This window comes from Astatotilapia calliptera, chromosome 16, assembly GCF_900246225.1.
Source record: "Astatotilapia calliptera chromosome 16, fAstCal1.2, whole genome shotgun sequence".
Taxonomy (NCBI): Eukaryota; Metazoa; Chordata; class Actinopteri; order Cichliformes; family Cichlidae; genus Astatotilapia; species Astatotilapia calliptera.
The window spans coordinates 35062932-35076638 of record NC_039317.1 but is presented as its reverse complement, the minus strand read 5'-3'; the positions used below and the strand labels follow the sequence as shown (position 1 = coordinate 35076638).

Sequence of the window (13707 nt, the reverse complement as noted above, 5' to 3'; positions counted from 1 at the left end):
TGGACAGCAGCTACAGAGTGATGCTGACTCAGAAACTCTTTGTTCTGGTTTGCTGCTCTTTAGTTTGCGGCCCAGGTTTGTAAGAACATGGTTTCATAAATAAGTGCTGAGTAAACACTGCAGTGAAATATGAAACACTTTGGTAAATAGCGTGCTTCTGTCACTCTCCCATCCCGACTGTCACTTCCTCCTCTTCCTGTCGTCTGTTTTTCCTGATCTTCTGCTCTCGCGTTCACACTCGGCCCTCTTTAAACTGCTCTGTGGACATGAAGATGGATGAAATGAAAGGTCGGCCGCTATCAGCAGATTTAAAATGTTTTAAAACAGATTACCACCTGTGAGGAAGTTTGCAGCCTGAGCCTCTAAGCTCAGGAGCCTCAGTTCATCTGATTCAATGCTCAGCCACATAACAAGTTTGTTCATGATGAGACTGTTTTTCTTTATACATTTTGTTCCACGTGATGGTAATTGATTTATTTCACTGATATTATTGCAAACAACGGGAACGTGGAGCAAATCTTATAAAACTCCTGCCTCTGATAAATGTTTGCAGACCAGAAGGAGATCTGCTGAGCTTAGTCACAGTTTTCAGTGTCTTACCTTGTTCAGTCACCATGGTAACTGATACTGAACATCTCACCTGGTCCGGAGCAGGCGAGGCTCACAGTTTCCAGCACAGTGTGTCTTTAAAGTGGTCACCAGTGTAGAAACATGAACAGTCAGAGCTCTGTTGAGCCAACCATCCCTTTAACGTTAACTAGTAATGACTTCATGAACTTCTTCACAAATAAAATTTTTATCATTAGAGAAAAAATGACCAATAATCATCCCACAGATGTAATATTATCTACAGCTACTCTTAGTTCCATTGATGTTAAGTTAGACTCTTTTTCTCCAATTGATCTTTCTGAGTTAACTTCAATAATTACTTCCTCCAAACCATCAACGTGTCTTTTAGACCCCATTCCTACAAAACTGCTCAAAGAAGTCCTGCCATTAATTAATGCTTCGATCTTAAATATGACCTATCTCTAATAATCGGCTATGTACCACAGGCCTTCAAGCTGGCTGTAGTTAAACCTTTACTCAAAAAGCATCTCTAGACCCAGCAGTCTTAGCTAATTATAGGCCAATCTCCAACCTTCCTTTATATCAAACATCCTTGAAAGAGTAGTTGTCAAACAGCTAACAGATCATCTGCAGAGGTTTATTTGAAGAGTTTCAGTCAGGTTTCAGAGCTCATCACAGCACAGAAACAGCTTTAGTGAAGGTTACAAATGAAATCTTAGAAATATGGTATCTAAGCAGATTCTTACTCTGGATGGCATTACCTTGGCCTCCAGTAACACTGTGAGGAACCTTGGAGTCATTTTTGACCAGGACATGTCCTTCAACGCACATATTAAACAAATATGTAAGACTGCTTTCTTCCATTTGCGCAACATCTCTAAAGTTAGAAATATCCTGTCTCAGAGTGACGCTGAAAAACTAGTTCATGCATTTATTACTTCCAGGCTGGACGACTGTGATTCATTATTATCAGAAAGTCTAACTTTCTGATTTCAGACTGTTTAGCTGATCAGATGTGATGAAATAATAGAAACCAGAACGCTGCTGGTATCACAGCTCCTGTGGATGAATGTAGCTCACAGACCTCAGTCTGGGTCCTGCAGATGCAGCTCTGTGAATGTGAACATTATTTGGTAATGTTTATTTTTCATCACTCACAATATTTTATATCTTCCTCCCACCTCGACTACTCACATAAATTTTATCATTAATCTAAGACCCGCATGATAAAATATAACCACCGCTGTCGTAACACGAGCTCTGTGAAGTTACTGAGCTTAAAGCAGAAATCAAAGAAGCTGCTGCTGGAAGAGTTAGTGCCCTGATGGTTTCTGGACTTTATTTGAATGTAATTTGCTGAATAGTGCAGAATTTCATTTTATTAGAGGGATGAGTGAGAGCAGCATCAGTCAGCCAATCACTGATCAGCGTGTTGGAGAGGAACCTTCATCGCAGCTTTATAAGGACAATCAGGCATGCAGCAGGAAATCCCCCACTCAGTACACACACACACACACACACACACACACACACAGTGAAATACCAGCGGGTTCCCACAGACAGCAGATTTCCATGTGAGGACAATAAAGTCTCATCTGCAGTCTGAGAAGAATCTGTCTCGGCTGCTGAAGTCGTTTCACACAGTGAGTTTGTATCTGCAGGTCACATGACTCCTCACAGTGTAGGAGGAAGTGTTCATATCCTTTCAAAATAAAGAACTGCCAAACTACAGCGTGCATCGATCCATCAGAGTTTGAATTCCTGCGCCGGAAACAGCAGTTTTATGGTTTTCTGTTTAACGTGAAGGTCACAGCGTCATGGTTCATAACCTCAGCTGAAGGAGAGCAATATTCACAAACTTTCATTTTCTTTGTAAAAGTAGAGAATTCTGAAACTCCCAAACTAGACAGGCTGGGTCTGCTGCAGCTGTTGTGCAGAACTTTACCAAATTACTTTACCAGCAATGGATGGATGGATAGATGGGTGAAGTGATGGATGGAGAAATGGATAGTGATGAAGGATGGATGGATGATGGATGGATGGACGAGGGATGAAGGAATAATAATAATATAATAATAATGATTGCATTTATATAGCGCTTTTCGAGAACCTCAAAGCGCTTTACAATGCCACTATTCAGTCACTCTCACATTCACACACTGGTGGAGGCAGCTACAGTCGTAGCCACAGCTGCCCTGGGGCAGACTGACAGAAGTGAGGAGGCTGCCATATCGCGCCATCGGCCCCTCTGACCAACACCAGTAGGCGGTAGGTGAAGTGTCTTGCCCAGGGACACAACAACGAGACTGTCCAAGCCGGGGCTCGAACCAGCAACCTTCCGGTTACAATGGAATGGATGCATGGATAGATGGATGAAAGATTAATAGAGGGATTGATGAAGGAATGGATGGACGGATGATGGACGGATGATGGACGGATGGACGGAGAAAGTGATGAAGGACAGACGGAAGGGTGATGGATGGGTGGATGGATGAAGGAATGGATGGAATGATAGATGGAGTGATCAAGGATGGATGGGTGGAGGGCTGATGGATGCGTTGATGGATTTATTTGTCACTGGTGTAAGAAGGAAAGATGAAACCAAAGCCGGCGTTTCAGATATTCAGATTTCTGTTTCTTCACCTCCTCTGCCCCCACTCGTCTCATCAACCCTGGAAACACCCCAGCATGGAAATATGATTATACTAACTGTTGTTACAGTGTGTTACAGGACACACACTGCTCACCGGCTGTGTGTGCGTCACATTAACTGATGAACACACACACACACACACAGCCGGTGAGCAGTGTGTGTCCTCTCTGGTATTTCTGATATGTACACAGAACAAGACACACACATTTGTTCCTCCTCACATGAGCGCACACACATACACAGGCATGTTTAATGGACTTTAGTGTGTGTGTGTGTGTGTGTGTGTGTGTGTGTGTGTGTGTGTGTGTGTGTGTGTGTGAGAGAGAGAAAAGGAAACCCTCGCTCCTTATAAGGAAGAGGACGAGTGAGGCTCAGGCTGGTGCTCTCTCTGCTCTCTCTGCCTCGGGCTAACACACTGAGCTCTGGGTTTGGATTATGATAGTTTAATGTGATTGGCTGTTACACTGTAAATAAAAACAGGAAGTCAAACGTGCATTATTTCCCTTTGACATTTGAAGTATCAGCAGACTGGAGTACTCTCGTGTACTGGAGTAAATGTACTTGATTACATTAGTAACTGCTCCTTTTTCTTCTTTATGTGTTTCCGCCCTGCAGGCAGACAGAGAGGCGGGAGGTCAGAGGTCACAGAGGTCAGAGCAGCGTGTGAAGCTCCTCGCTTCATTGGTCGCCTGAGCGATCTGAAGGTGATGGACGGCAGCAGAGTCGCCATGACGGTGGAGCTGAGCGGTAAGTGTGTGTGTGTGTGTGTGTGTGTGTGTGTGTGTGTGTGTGTGTGTGTGTGTGTGTGTGTGTGTGTGCGCGCGAGCTGTGGTATTTCCTGTCTGATCTCTGGGGAGATGGAGGAGATGCGATGAGGGCAGATTTACTTCTTCGTTTCCTCTGAGTGTTGTTGTTGCTCTGATATGATAGCACGCATTGTTTCTGAATTATGAGTTCATTATGAGTCCCCACATTATTAACCCCGCAGTGTGTGTGTGCGTGTGTGTGTGTGTGTGTGTGTGTGTGTGTGTGTGTGTGTGTGTGTGTGTGTGTGTGTGTGTGTGTTACATAATGATTTTCCACACTGGGTTTTCTTCTCCATATAAGCTGTGTGAGGATCAGAGGTGCTGTTGCTTCTCTGCACGAGCTTCATTTCCACACGAAACTGAAATTTATGGAGCCACACACACACACACACACACACACACACACACACACACACACACACACACACACACACGCACACACTCCTCGTGCCTATGGTACGACAACTTTTCTCCGTGCCCCTGGTACACTGTGCAGAAACACCTTGCCACACACACACACGCACACCTCTGACCTCTGACCTCTAGATGTTTTTCTTACCCAATCATTACACTGAACTCCCCTGAAGGTCATACTGACGTATTAATAAATAATTGTACTTACTAAATGTGAAAAGTATTTAAACTAATTTTACATCCACAGCTAGAGTTAAAGCAGCTTTACTGAAGCATCCGTGAAATGAATCAAATAACAGTGAATTTAGCTTTAAATCACTGACTGTATCTGAATAATGGCGGCTGTGACAGTACTTGACATAATGAGTCCTGCAGCCAGACGTATCTGGATGAGCTGATGGAGTTACCTGCTGATCAGTGCTCAACGTCCAATCACAATCCTTGAATTTCACTGTGCATCAAAACTGAAGCTCCGCCTTCTTGGATGGTCTGTTGGTACAGTGACCTCACAGCAGCCATGTTATTGGTCAGATGATGTCACTAATAATGCTCCAACTGCACAAACACAGCCCAGAGTTCCAGTTCAGGTGAAACTAGCAAACAGTTAGCAGCTACAGCCGCCTGTGTCACCATCCACCTGTCAGTCAAAGAGGCCACGCCCCTAATAACAAATAAACAGGTGAGTTATAAAGACCACCTACCCCTGTACAGGGGTTATGAAGGTGGATAATTATCCATGAAGACCAATCAGTTCGTGTATGAGGCTAACGTCTATGAGGACTGACTCACTGCTGCCTCTGCTGGATTTCAGAGGAACTGCGCTTCCAGTCTGCCTTTTTTTAAAGTACTTTTGATTCAACAACACTAAAATGTAAATTAAATAAACAAAATATTGCCACTCCTTTAATTCTCAAAAATACTGCATATAATAATTATAAGTAAAAGGATCTTTGGTGCGTACTGGTCTTCACTGATGTGTCCTGATGTTTGAATGAAGCTGTGTGTGGTCCTCAGGTCACCCTCCTCCAGAGCTGGTGTGGCTCCACGATGGGCAGGAGGTGACCGAGTCAGAGGACTTCCAGCTCCTCAGAGAGGGAACCCGCTGCACTCTGCTGATCCACGAGGTTTTCCCCGAGGACACCGGGACCTACAGCTGCCAGGCCTGGAACCAGTATGGAGAGGACCAGACCCAGGCCCGGCTCACGGTGGAGGGTATGCTGCAGTTGCACTGAGACCTGAGTGACACCAATGTGGGGATTTTTGCAATGTTCACAAACACAACAATTACAAACCCACAGCCTTTCTGATCCTGATACCAAATCCACCTTGGCCCAAAAATGTGGTTTCTGTTTTGTACCCTTTATTTGTGTTCTCTTCTTAGTTTATTTTTGTCAAGCTTTTGGTTTCTGTTTTGCATTTCTTTTCCCCCCCCCGTTATTCTTGGTGTTTGATTATGTAGGTCTCAGGTTTTGGTTTCCATACTCTATTCTGTGTCCAGTCAGTGTCTGTGTCAGCCCTCCAGGTGTAACTGAGGATGTCTGTGCTGCAGCTCAACCACTGACCGATCAACTTTGGTGTCATTGTGTTCACACACTATCTACAGTGTATATGTTGGGTTTCCTATGTGAGGCTCAACCACACGACCTCCATATAAACCCAGATTTATTATTGTGGTTTTCTGCAGAGCCTCAGGATGGCGTCCAGCCGTGGTTCATCACCAAGCCCAAAGAGGTGAGCGCTGCTGTTGGTCAGCATGTTCTCCTGTCCTGTGCCATCGCCGGAGATCCGTTTCCCCAGTACACCTGGACCAGAACCGACCCGAGCCGATCTCTGACCTCCGGAGGCGACTATGAACTTCTGCAGAAAGAGGACGTCGTCTCCCTGCTCATAAGGTTTACAGTTACACACAAACCACACGCTCTGCAGCTAACCACACCTGATACAGCTAACTCTGTTTTCTTCTTCAGACGAGTGAAGAAGGAACATGGCGGAGAGTACCTGATCAGCCTGAGGTAACAGATCGACAGGCGCAGATACTGTAAACACTCACATGTCATAAAAAGACACAGATTCTGCAGACATGCTGAAATAATCCCAGATGATCTACAGTACAGAGCTGCAGTGAGGATTACACTCACAGAGGAACCACCAGCCCTCCCCCTCCATAATCTATCCATCCATAACCTCATCATCCACCCCAGCACATACAGCAGTCTGCATCATATTCAAAGCATGACTATGTAACATGAGAATAGAAGAGAAATCTCCTTCTGCTCATGAAAATCATACGTGATGTGCTGGTGCCAGTGAACATGAAGAAACTGTGAGAGACGGTAAAGCTGCACTTTACCCGAAACACAAACCAACATCAAGGAATTTAAAGGTGCCTAATGGTTGGCCAGACTGAAAAAGACAAACAGTTGATCTATAAAAGTAAATATCAGGTTTTCCACATCATAATGTGACTTATTCAGAGACTGAAGGGATGATTGAGCATCAAGACATAATGTGATTAGTGCTAACAAAGACAACAAAGACAACAGCTTCCAGGGTAATTTCAGTCAAACGTTTCTGAACATTGTTGATCAGGACCAGTGGAGCCTACCTGGTGTCTTTTCCTCTCTTAAAGGGAAAATGTTATGTGCCATTAATGAGAGATAGAAGGATCAGTTTCTCATATGAAGTCTGACGTTGCAAATAGCACAGTGCAGCAGTGCCTGAATGAAAACACCGCTGTGATGAATCAGTGGCGTGGAAGTGGGAGATGGTCTTAGTGCCTGTGAGAAGATGAGAGAGTGCTGCATGTAGAAGATAAACTTTGTGTTTCAGGAACAGCGTGGGCGAGTGCAGCGCTGTGGCCACGCTGTCGGTCACCGAAAGACGAGAAAAGGACAGGAGAGGACGGGACGGCAGCAGGTGAGACCTCACTCACCTGGACACCTGCAGCTGGCTGAACAGGGCGGAGTCAGATTTCTGTGCCGTATGAGCGTGATTGGTTGAACCTGACGAGTTTTTAAAACGTCTCGTTCCCTAAACAGACCTCTGCATCATCAGCATAGAGTCTGACTCCGTCAGCCCCCCCCCCCCCCCCCACTATTCCCAGCTCTCTGTTCCTGTTTCCACCCCCTCCTCACACCCACCCACCATTCCCTCCATCCTTCTGTTATTTATCCAGAAATTCCCTAAAGCTTCTCTAATCCGTCCATATCACCCCGACCAATCAGAGCCAGTATTTCCTCTGTGTGTTTACTCTGCTGCGAGTGTTTGCTGGAAGAAACCCCGTTTGCTCTAGTTTGATGAAACTGTGAAAAAGAGTCAGCAGCTTCAGAACTGAGGAGGAGGAGGAGGAGGAGGAGGAGGAGGAGTGTGTCCTCAGTCTGCTTTTTCTTTGTTTACATCTGTGTGTGTGTGTGTGTGTTCCCTCTGCTCATGCCCATATTCGGGCAGTTGAGTCACTTGTGATGTAACATGAACAATTTGAGTCGAGGTCCCCCCCCCCCACACCTCCCACCCCACCAGCTAAGACCTGGGGGGCGGAGCTTGTCCTATTGCTCTCTCTCTGTCCCTCCATCTGTCTCTGTGCTTGTTCATCCAGCCTGGCAGCAGCAGCAGGAGGAGCAGGAGGAGGAGCAGCTGGTGGGAGCGTGGTGCTGAGAGGAGGTGGCAAAGGAGGAGGAGGCGTGGAGCAGAGAAGCAGCAGCAGTGGTGTCAGTCGGCAGTGGCAGGAGGCCAACGAGGAGCAGAAGGAGAACCGGCAGCTCCCGCACCTGCACAGGGAAGAGAAGAAGAAGAAAGAGGAGGACCAGACCACTGCTCCCAGAGGCCTCCTCAAACGCTGTGTGGAAACCAGGGAGCGGGGTGAAGAGGAGCTGCGGCAGAGGGAGGCGCAGCAGCTGGACTTCCGCTCGCTGCTTGGACGCCGAGCCGTTCAAGGCAAAAACATCCAAGAGGGAGACGAGCAGAGGGAGGCCGGCCCCGCCACCGCCACCGCCACCACCGAGCACAACCAGCGCCACCACATGGATTTTAAGGCCAACCTCAAGGGTGTCAAACCCAAGAGCGAGGAGAAGGTGAACTCCCCATCGCAGGTCGACTTCCGCAGCGTGCTGGGGAAGAAGGGCGCCGCAAGCAGCAACAGCAGCAAGGCCGCAGAGACGCCCACGAAGAACGCCGGCGACTTCCGCTCTGTCCTCGCCAACAAGAAGAACCCGACGGGCCCCGAGAAGAATGGGGAGAAGGCGGAGGTGAACAACTGCATGGATGGAGGGATTAATGAGAAGAAGAGCACCGGAGGAGGAGGTGCGGCGCCGGAGTTTGTAGAGAAGCTGAGCGACATGACGGTGCTGGATGGTCAGCGGCTCCGGTTGCAGTGCCGCCTCGCCACCGCTTCTGATGTCACTGTCACCTGGATGCTGGACGGGAAGGTCATCAAGGCGTCCAAATTCATCATCCTCGCAAACGAAGGTCAGAGGTCACACACACAGCACAACAGGAAGTGAAAGGTTTTCTGACATGATTTGGTTAAAAAGGAGGGAGGAGGGCTTTATTTACATTTCACAGCAACCCCGAACGCTCTCTTTGAATTCAAAGAAACTTTATTTAGCAGTACTGTTTGTTTGCGATCATCAATGGAAGTGATCAGAATCGATTAGAGCCACTGAATTTATTCAGACTGAGAAAACAGAGAGAAACCCCTCAGATTAAAGACGACAGAATGAGCAGCGCACAGGGAGGCGGAGCTCAGGAGGTGAAGCTGTGGAGCAGCGTTGGTGGAGTCGGTGGAGGAGCTGAAGCAGCTGCTGATGGAGGTCTGAGGATTGAGACTCTAATAATAGAACGCAGATGTGAAACAATAGAAGCAGGATGTGATGTGTGACCGTCACTGGAATTTCATATGGAAGCAGATCACTACACACACACACACACACACACACACACACACACACGTATTACTCTACTTGTGAGGTCCGGCGGGGATTCATTCATCAGTTGAAGGGACACTCTGTCTGTCTTAAACTGTCTTCATGATGTTTAGTTACGTCTCCCCGAAGCTATTCTTTAAAACTTGTTCAGTAACTTTGAACATGCTGAGCAGAACTGTCGTTCATGGATTTGATTGTGAAGACAAAAATGTAAAAAACAAAGTTTACTTTAAATTCAGTCTGGACTGTTTTGTGTTTAGCAGTGATGGTGATAGTTTTACTTACTTTAGACACGACTTTGCTAAAATTGAGTTAGCGTGATTGTTCTAGCAGTAACATTAAGAAGGCAGTGACAGTTAGCCGCACTGCAGGAATGTAACATCAGCTGATCAAGTAAAAACAAGAAGATGGACGCAGCCGGTGCTCAGCTACTTTAAACCTGTATTCTTTCTAATCTCCAGTAGGGGGCAACTCCTCTGCCAATTGTGTAAAAGTCGGAGTGTGTGAGCCTGCTGCCCGCCTCATGTTTACTTTGCAAATGAGGACCTTATTATCCGGTTGTTCAGTGATGACCTGACGAATCCTACTTCCGGGCCTAAAGTAGTCTGCGTTTAATATGGCTTTTGTGTTGTTAACATGTTTAATGTTTTGTATTTCCTTCTATTTGATCTCAAAAAGCTCCTAAAACAGTCAGTGATCACTGTTGACCTCCCTCGGCTTTTATTACCACTAATCATTTATTTAAGCTCAGTTTTTAAAACCTTAGGATGTAACTACAGCCCAGCCCATGCAGCAGTATATGAATGACTAACCTCGTATTGTGGATGGATTATCTCAGTTGTTCTCCTGGCTGAAGTTTGGTCCTTTTACAGCATCCTGCCATGCGATTACATTTGTTCCTGACCACCGAGAACACTCACTGTAACTTTTATCGAGTGGAAAAAAAGTTAGCTTGTTTATATTATGCTAACATAGCTGTGTCGCTAGCGGTCACGTAGCACATCATTATATACCAGCTAGCCCAACTTCAGTAACCCTACAAACGTCACTGCTGTTTAGTTTCTGTCTTTATTTATGCTGGAAGTGATAGCAGAGCTGTACGTTTGAATTTGTTTCCAAAACCCCGCAGTCAGGACATGCTATATTGTATTTAGATAGAAGCTAGCGAGCTAACTTCCTGCTAACTTATAACTCCGTTAAATGTCATAAATTCCGTTTTCATGGATGCCTGGATGTTAAACTCAGTTGTTACACCTGGTAAAGCAGAACGCTGATCATTTTATTAAAGAGGAGAGACTTTAGACAGTTTTTAACTCTCAGTAATGCCACAGTGATCGTTTGATATATGGACCTGCAGCGGAGTTTAGACCCAGACACGGCTAGTGACGTCAGACTGAACAACCGAATAGCGACAAAGAAACAGGAAGCAGGAGATGATTGAGTCATTAGCCAATGAGCATGCAGCATGTCGTGTAGATCCACGCCGTGCTTGGATTTTGTCGGGCTCGCCGCTTTGCTGAAGTCACCCTCACTGCTTCTCCTCCTCCTGATGGTCGAGGGACACTTTGAGTTCACTTTCACTTTCAGCAGCTGGAGCAGCTGTCACAATCTTTTCTTCTCTGTGTCGTTATCAGCGGCTCCAGCAGGAAACTTTCATTAACAGGAAGCTTTCAGCATGGATGGTGAAATAAATACAGCAGCCGTCAGAATCAGACTGATGGCTCACATTTATAAAAATAGGCAGACTCACCCTTTAAGAAAGAGCCTGAAGGTCCTCACAAGCATAGAAACACACACTGTGATGTCCTGTAAAGACCTGTGTGTGTGTGTGTGTGTGTGTGTCTGGAGGACAGCCCCTGGTTGTGTGTGTTTATCCTGCAGAGTGAGGAGTCTGTGTGTCACATGCTAAAGGTCAGAGGTCACATACATGTGTCGGTACAGATTTAAAGGCAGCAGCATGTTTATGATGAACTCAGATCTTCAGTTTCTGCTCTTGTGGTTTTGTAGGCGTCGTTATAAAACGACATGATCGTTGGCTGAAGGGTCGTCATGACGATAAAACGTCAGATCAAAGCGATCCTTTTACAGAAAGTGTTCAGAGTGTTGATTCAACGAGTTGCAGCAGCTTCCTGCCTTCTCTTCACGCTTTGTTGGATTTGGTGCAGATCCCCTCAGCTCCAGCAGGGTGGAGGGACGACAGATGTTTTCTCCACAGATGTTTAAGACGTTGCCTCGGTCAGGTCCGAGCCTGTCAGCTGTAAGGACCTCTCTGACTTTAGTTGTCATCCTCCTCTTTTATGAAATTTGCAGATGAGATTATGAGATCGTAGAAACAAGCAGTGGAAATGAGTTTTCTCCAGATGGTGTTTGGCCTCGTCATTACTGATGTGGTGAGGAGGGAATCAGAGTGGAGCAGCCGGCTGAGGCGGTTCATCCAATTTGGACGCCTCCTCTGCGAGGTGTTCGTGTCCTAGTGGGAGGAAGCCCTGCGGCAGACGCAGGGCACTCTGGAGAGATTGCATCTCTTGGCTGACCTGGGAACGCCTCGCTGTTCCCCCGGGTGAGCTGGAGGAGGTGGCTCACAGAGGGAGGTCCGGGCTTCTCTGGCTAGGCTGCTGCTCCCCTGAACCAGAAAAGGACAAGAAGATGGATGGATGGTAACTCAGCGCCACGATAGCATCACGAAGCACAAATAAAAAGGGTTAGGGTGAGGTTGAGTGTTGGTCGTGTGCAGGTCGTATGAACGTCACCTCAGATCCGTGAGTTTCTGTGATAGCTGTGCTTTGTCACCAGGGGGCAGTGTTAGAGACTCGTGTTGTTGTTGGTGAAACTGTCCATCACCCGCCGACCTCTACGAGGGTTTCTTTGACTTCACGCTTCAGTTTTGTCCCGTCCTGTAAACTTCAGGTTCCCTAAACTCTCGGCTGGCCGATCGAGTTTTAAACATCTCGGTTCTGATTGGAACAAACAGGACGGAGGCGACCAAAACAACAATCTTTTAAAAGATTTTTTTAAAACCATCTTTCAGGTCACAGAGTCTGATTAACAGGGAAAGCTTTTATTTTCACTGATCAAAGTGAGAGGCAGAGGAGTGTGATGCTTGTCCTTCTGTCTGAAGCAAAGAAATGTTCTAACACGTGTTGAAGGAAGAAGAAAGCCTTTCTGAAGGATGCCGCTCCGGCAGCGGAGGATGGCCTTTAGTCTCACATGGCGTCTAAAAGGGTGGAGAACGTGACACTCTGATAGCTCGTTCATAGTAAATGAAATGTGTAAGGAGTCATACCTTCATTTTTATTGATTAACTTTGTGGAATGTAAGAAATGAGACTTGACCTCGTGCTGATCTGACTGTGTCCTGTGTGGGTTGTGTTATATTGTGCTGTGTTGTGTGTTGCAGGCGGCCTGTGCTCTCTGACCATAGACAAAGCCCTGCCAGAGGATGAAGGCCAGTATAAATGCAGAGCCGAGAACTCGGCAGGCAAAGCCGAGTGTTCCTGCACGGTTCTGGTAGACGGTGAGAACAAAGCTTTGGTCCTGTCTCAGACCTTTCCTTCAGTGCCGCATGTTCTTCTTCTTCTGCTGTTTTTTTTCTTCTGGTCTTTCCTCTACAGTTATTCTTCCTCCTGCATCCTGATGTAGACGCAGGTTTAAAGCATTCAAACTGTGAGAGAAACTTTAAAGTGTACTTTTGTTGTCTGAATGAAGATCTGAAATGTATCTGATATGTTTGTCATAATCTGTCCTAAACCAAAGAGCTTGTTTACTTCCTGCCGTGTCCACGAACATTTGTTGACTCCGTCATCAGCGCTGACTCTCAGACACCAACCGATGAGTCGAGCCTCCTGAACACACGACTCTGTTCAGCAGTGCAGCTCTGCTTCTTTGGAAAGATCACACAAACATCAGCATTCATGGGTCATGTTAGCCCCGCCCACTCTCTTTGATGGTCGCTGCAGTGGTTTGGACTGGAAGAGTGATGCAGCAGAAGCTGCAGCGCTGGTCAGCTGGGTTTCCTGTCATTAGAACCAACGAACACAAACACAGTTTGACTTTATCAAAGATCGGCTCCTGTTTGCAGACGGGTTAGCGCTGGTCGTCAGGACATCAGCTGTTTGTAAAGGGCTTAGTCAGCTGGTTTTAAACACGAACACCACAGACTCGGTGTGCTGTGTCCAGAACAGCACGGACGCCGTGGTCCAGCCTGCAGCACGGACGCAGCCGCTGTTTCAGGTGTGTCTCAGTCCTGTGGTGCTCATGGACACCTGAGACTGAAGCAGCACGAGGACACTCGACTCTTTCTTTGCTGTGAGTTAACGTGGCGAGGACAGAGGCAGAGTTCGCGA

At 46.7% G+C, this 13707-nt stretch overlaps 1 protein-coding gene across 4 annotated transcripts in view; it reads left to right on the top strand.

The window, feature by feature from the left end:
• mylka (myosin, light chain kinase a) overlaps positions 1 to 13707 on the top strand; it is a 45365-nt gene that overhangs the window by 12932 nt on the left and 18726 nt on the right. For all 4 annotated transcript variants that reach the window (XM_026144124.1, XM_026144125.1, XM_026144126.1 and 1 more), the window contains 7 exons: positions 3839 to 3970; positions 5458 to 5655; positions 6128 to 6335; positions 6411 to 6455; positions 7273 to 7359; positions 8039 to 8907; positions 12762 to 12878. In XM_026144124.1, the coding sequence (XP_025999909.1) occupies positions 3839 to 3970; positions 5458 to 5655; positions 6128 to 6335; positions 6411 to 6455; positions 7273 to 7359; positions 8039 to 8907; positions 12762 to 12878 (1656 nt within the window). The remainder of the gene's footprint in view (positions 1 to 3838; positions 3971 to 5457; positions 5656 to 6127; positions 6336 to 6410; positions 6456 to 7272; positions 7360 to 8038; positions 8908 to 12761; positions 12879 to 13707) is intronic.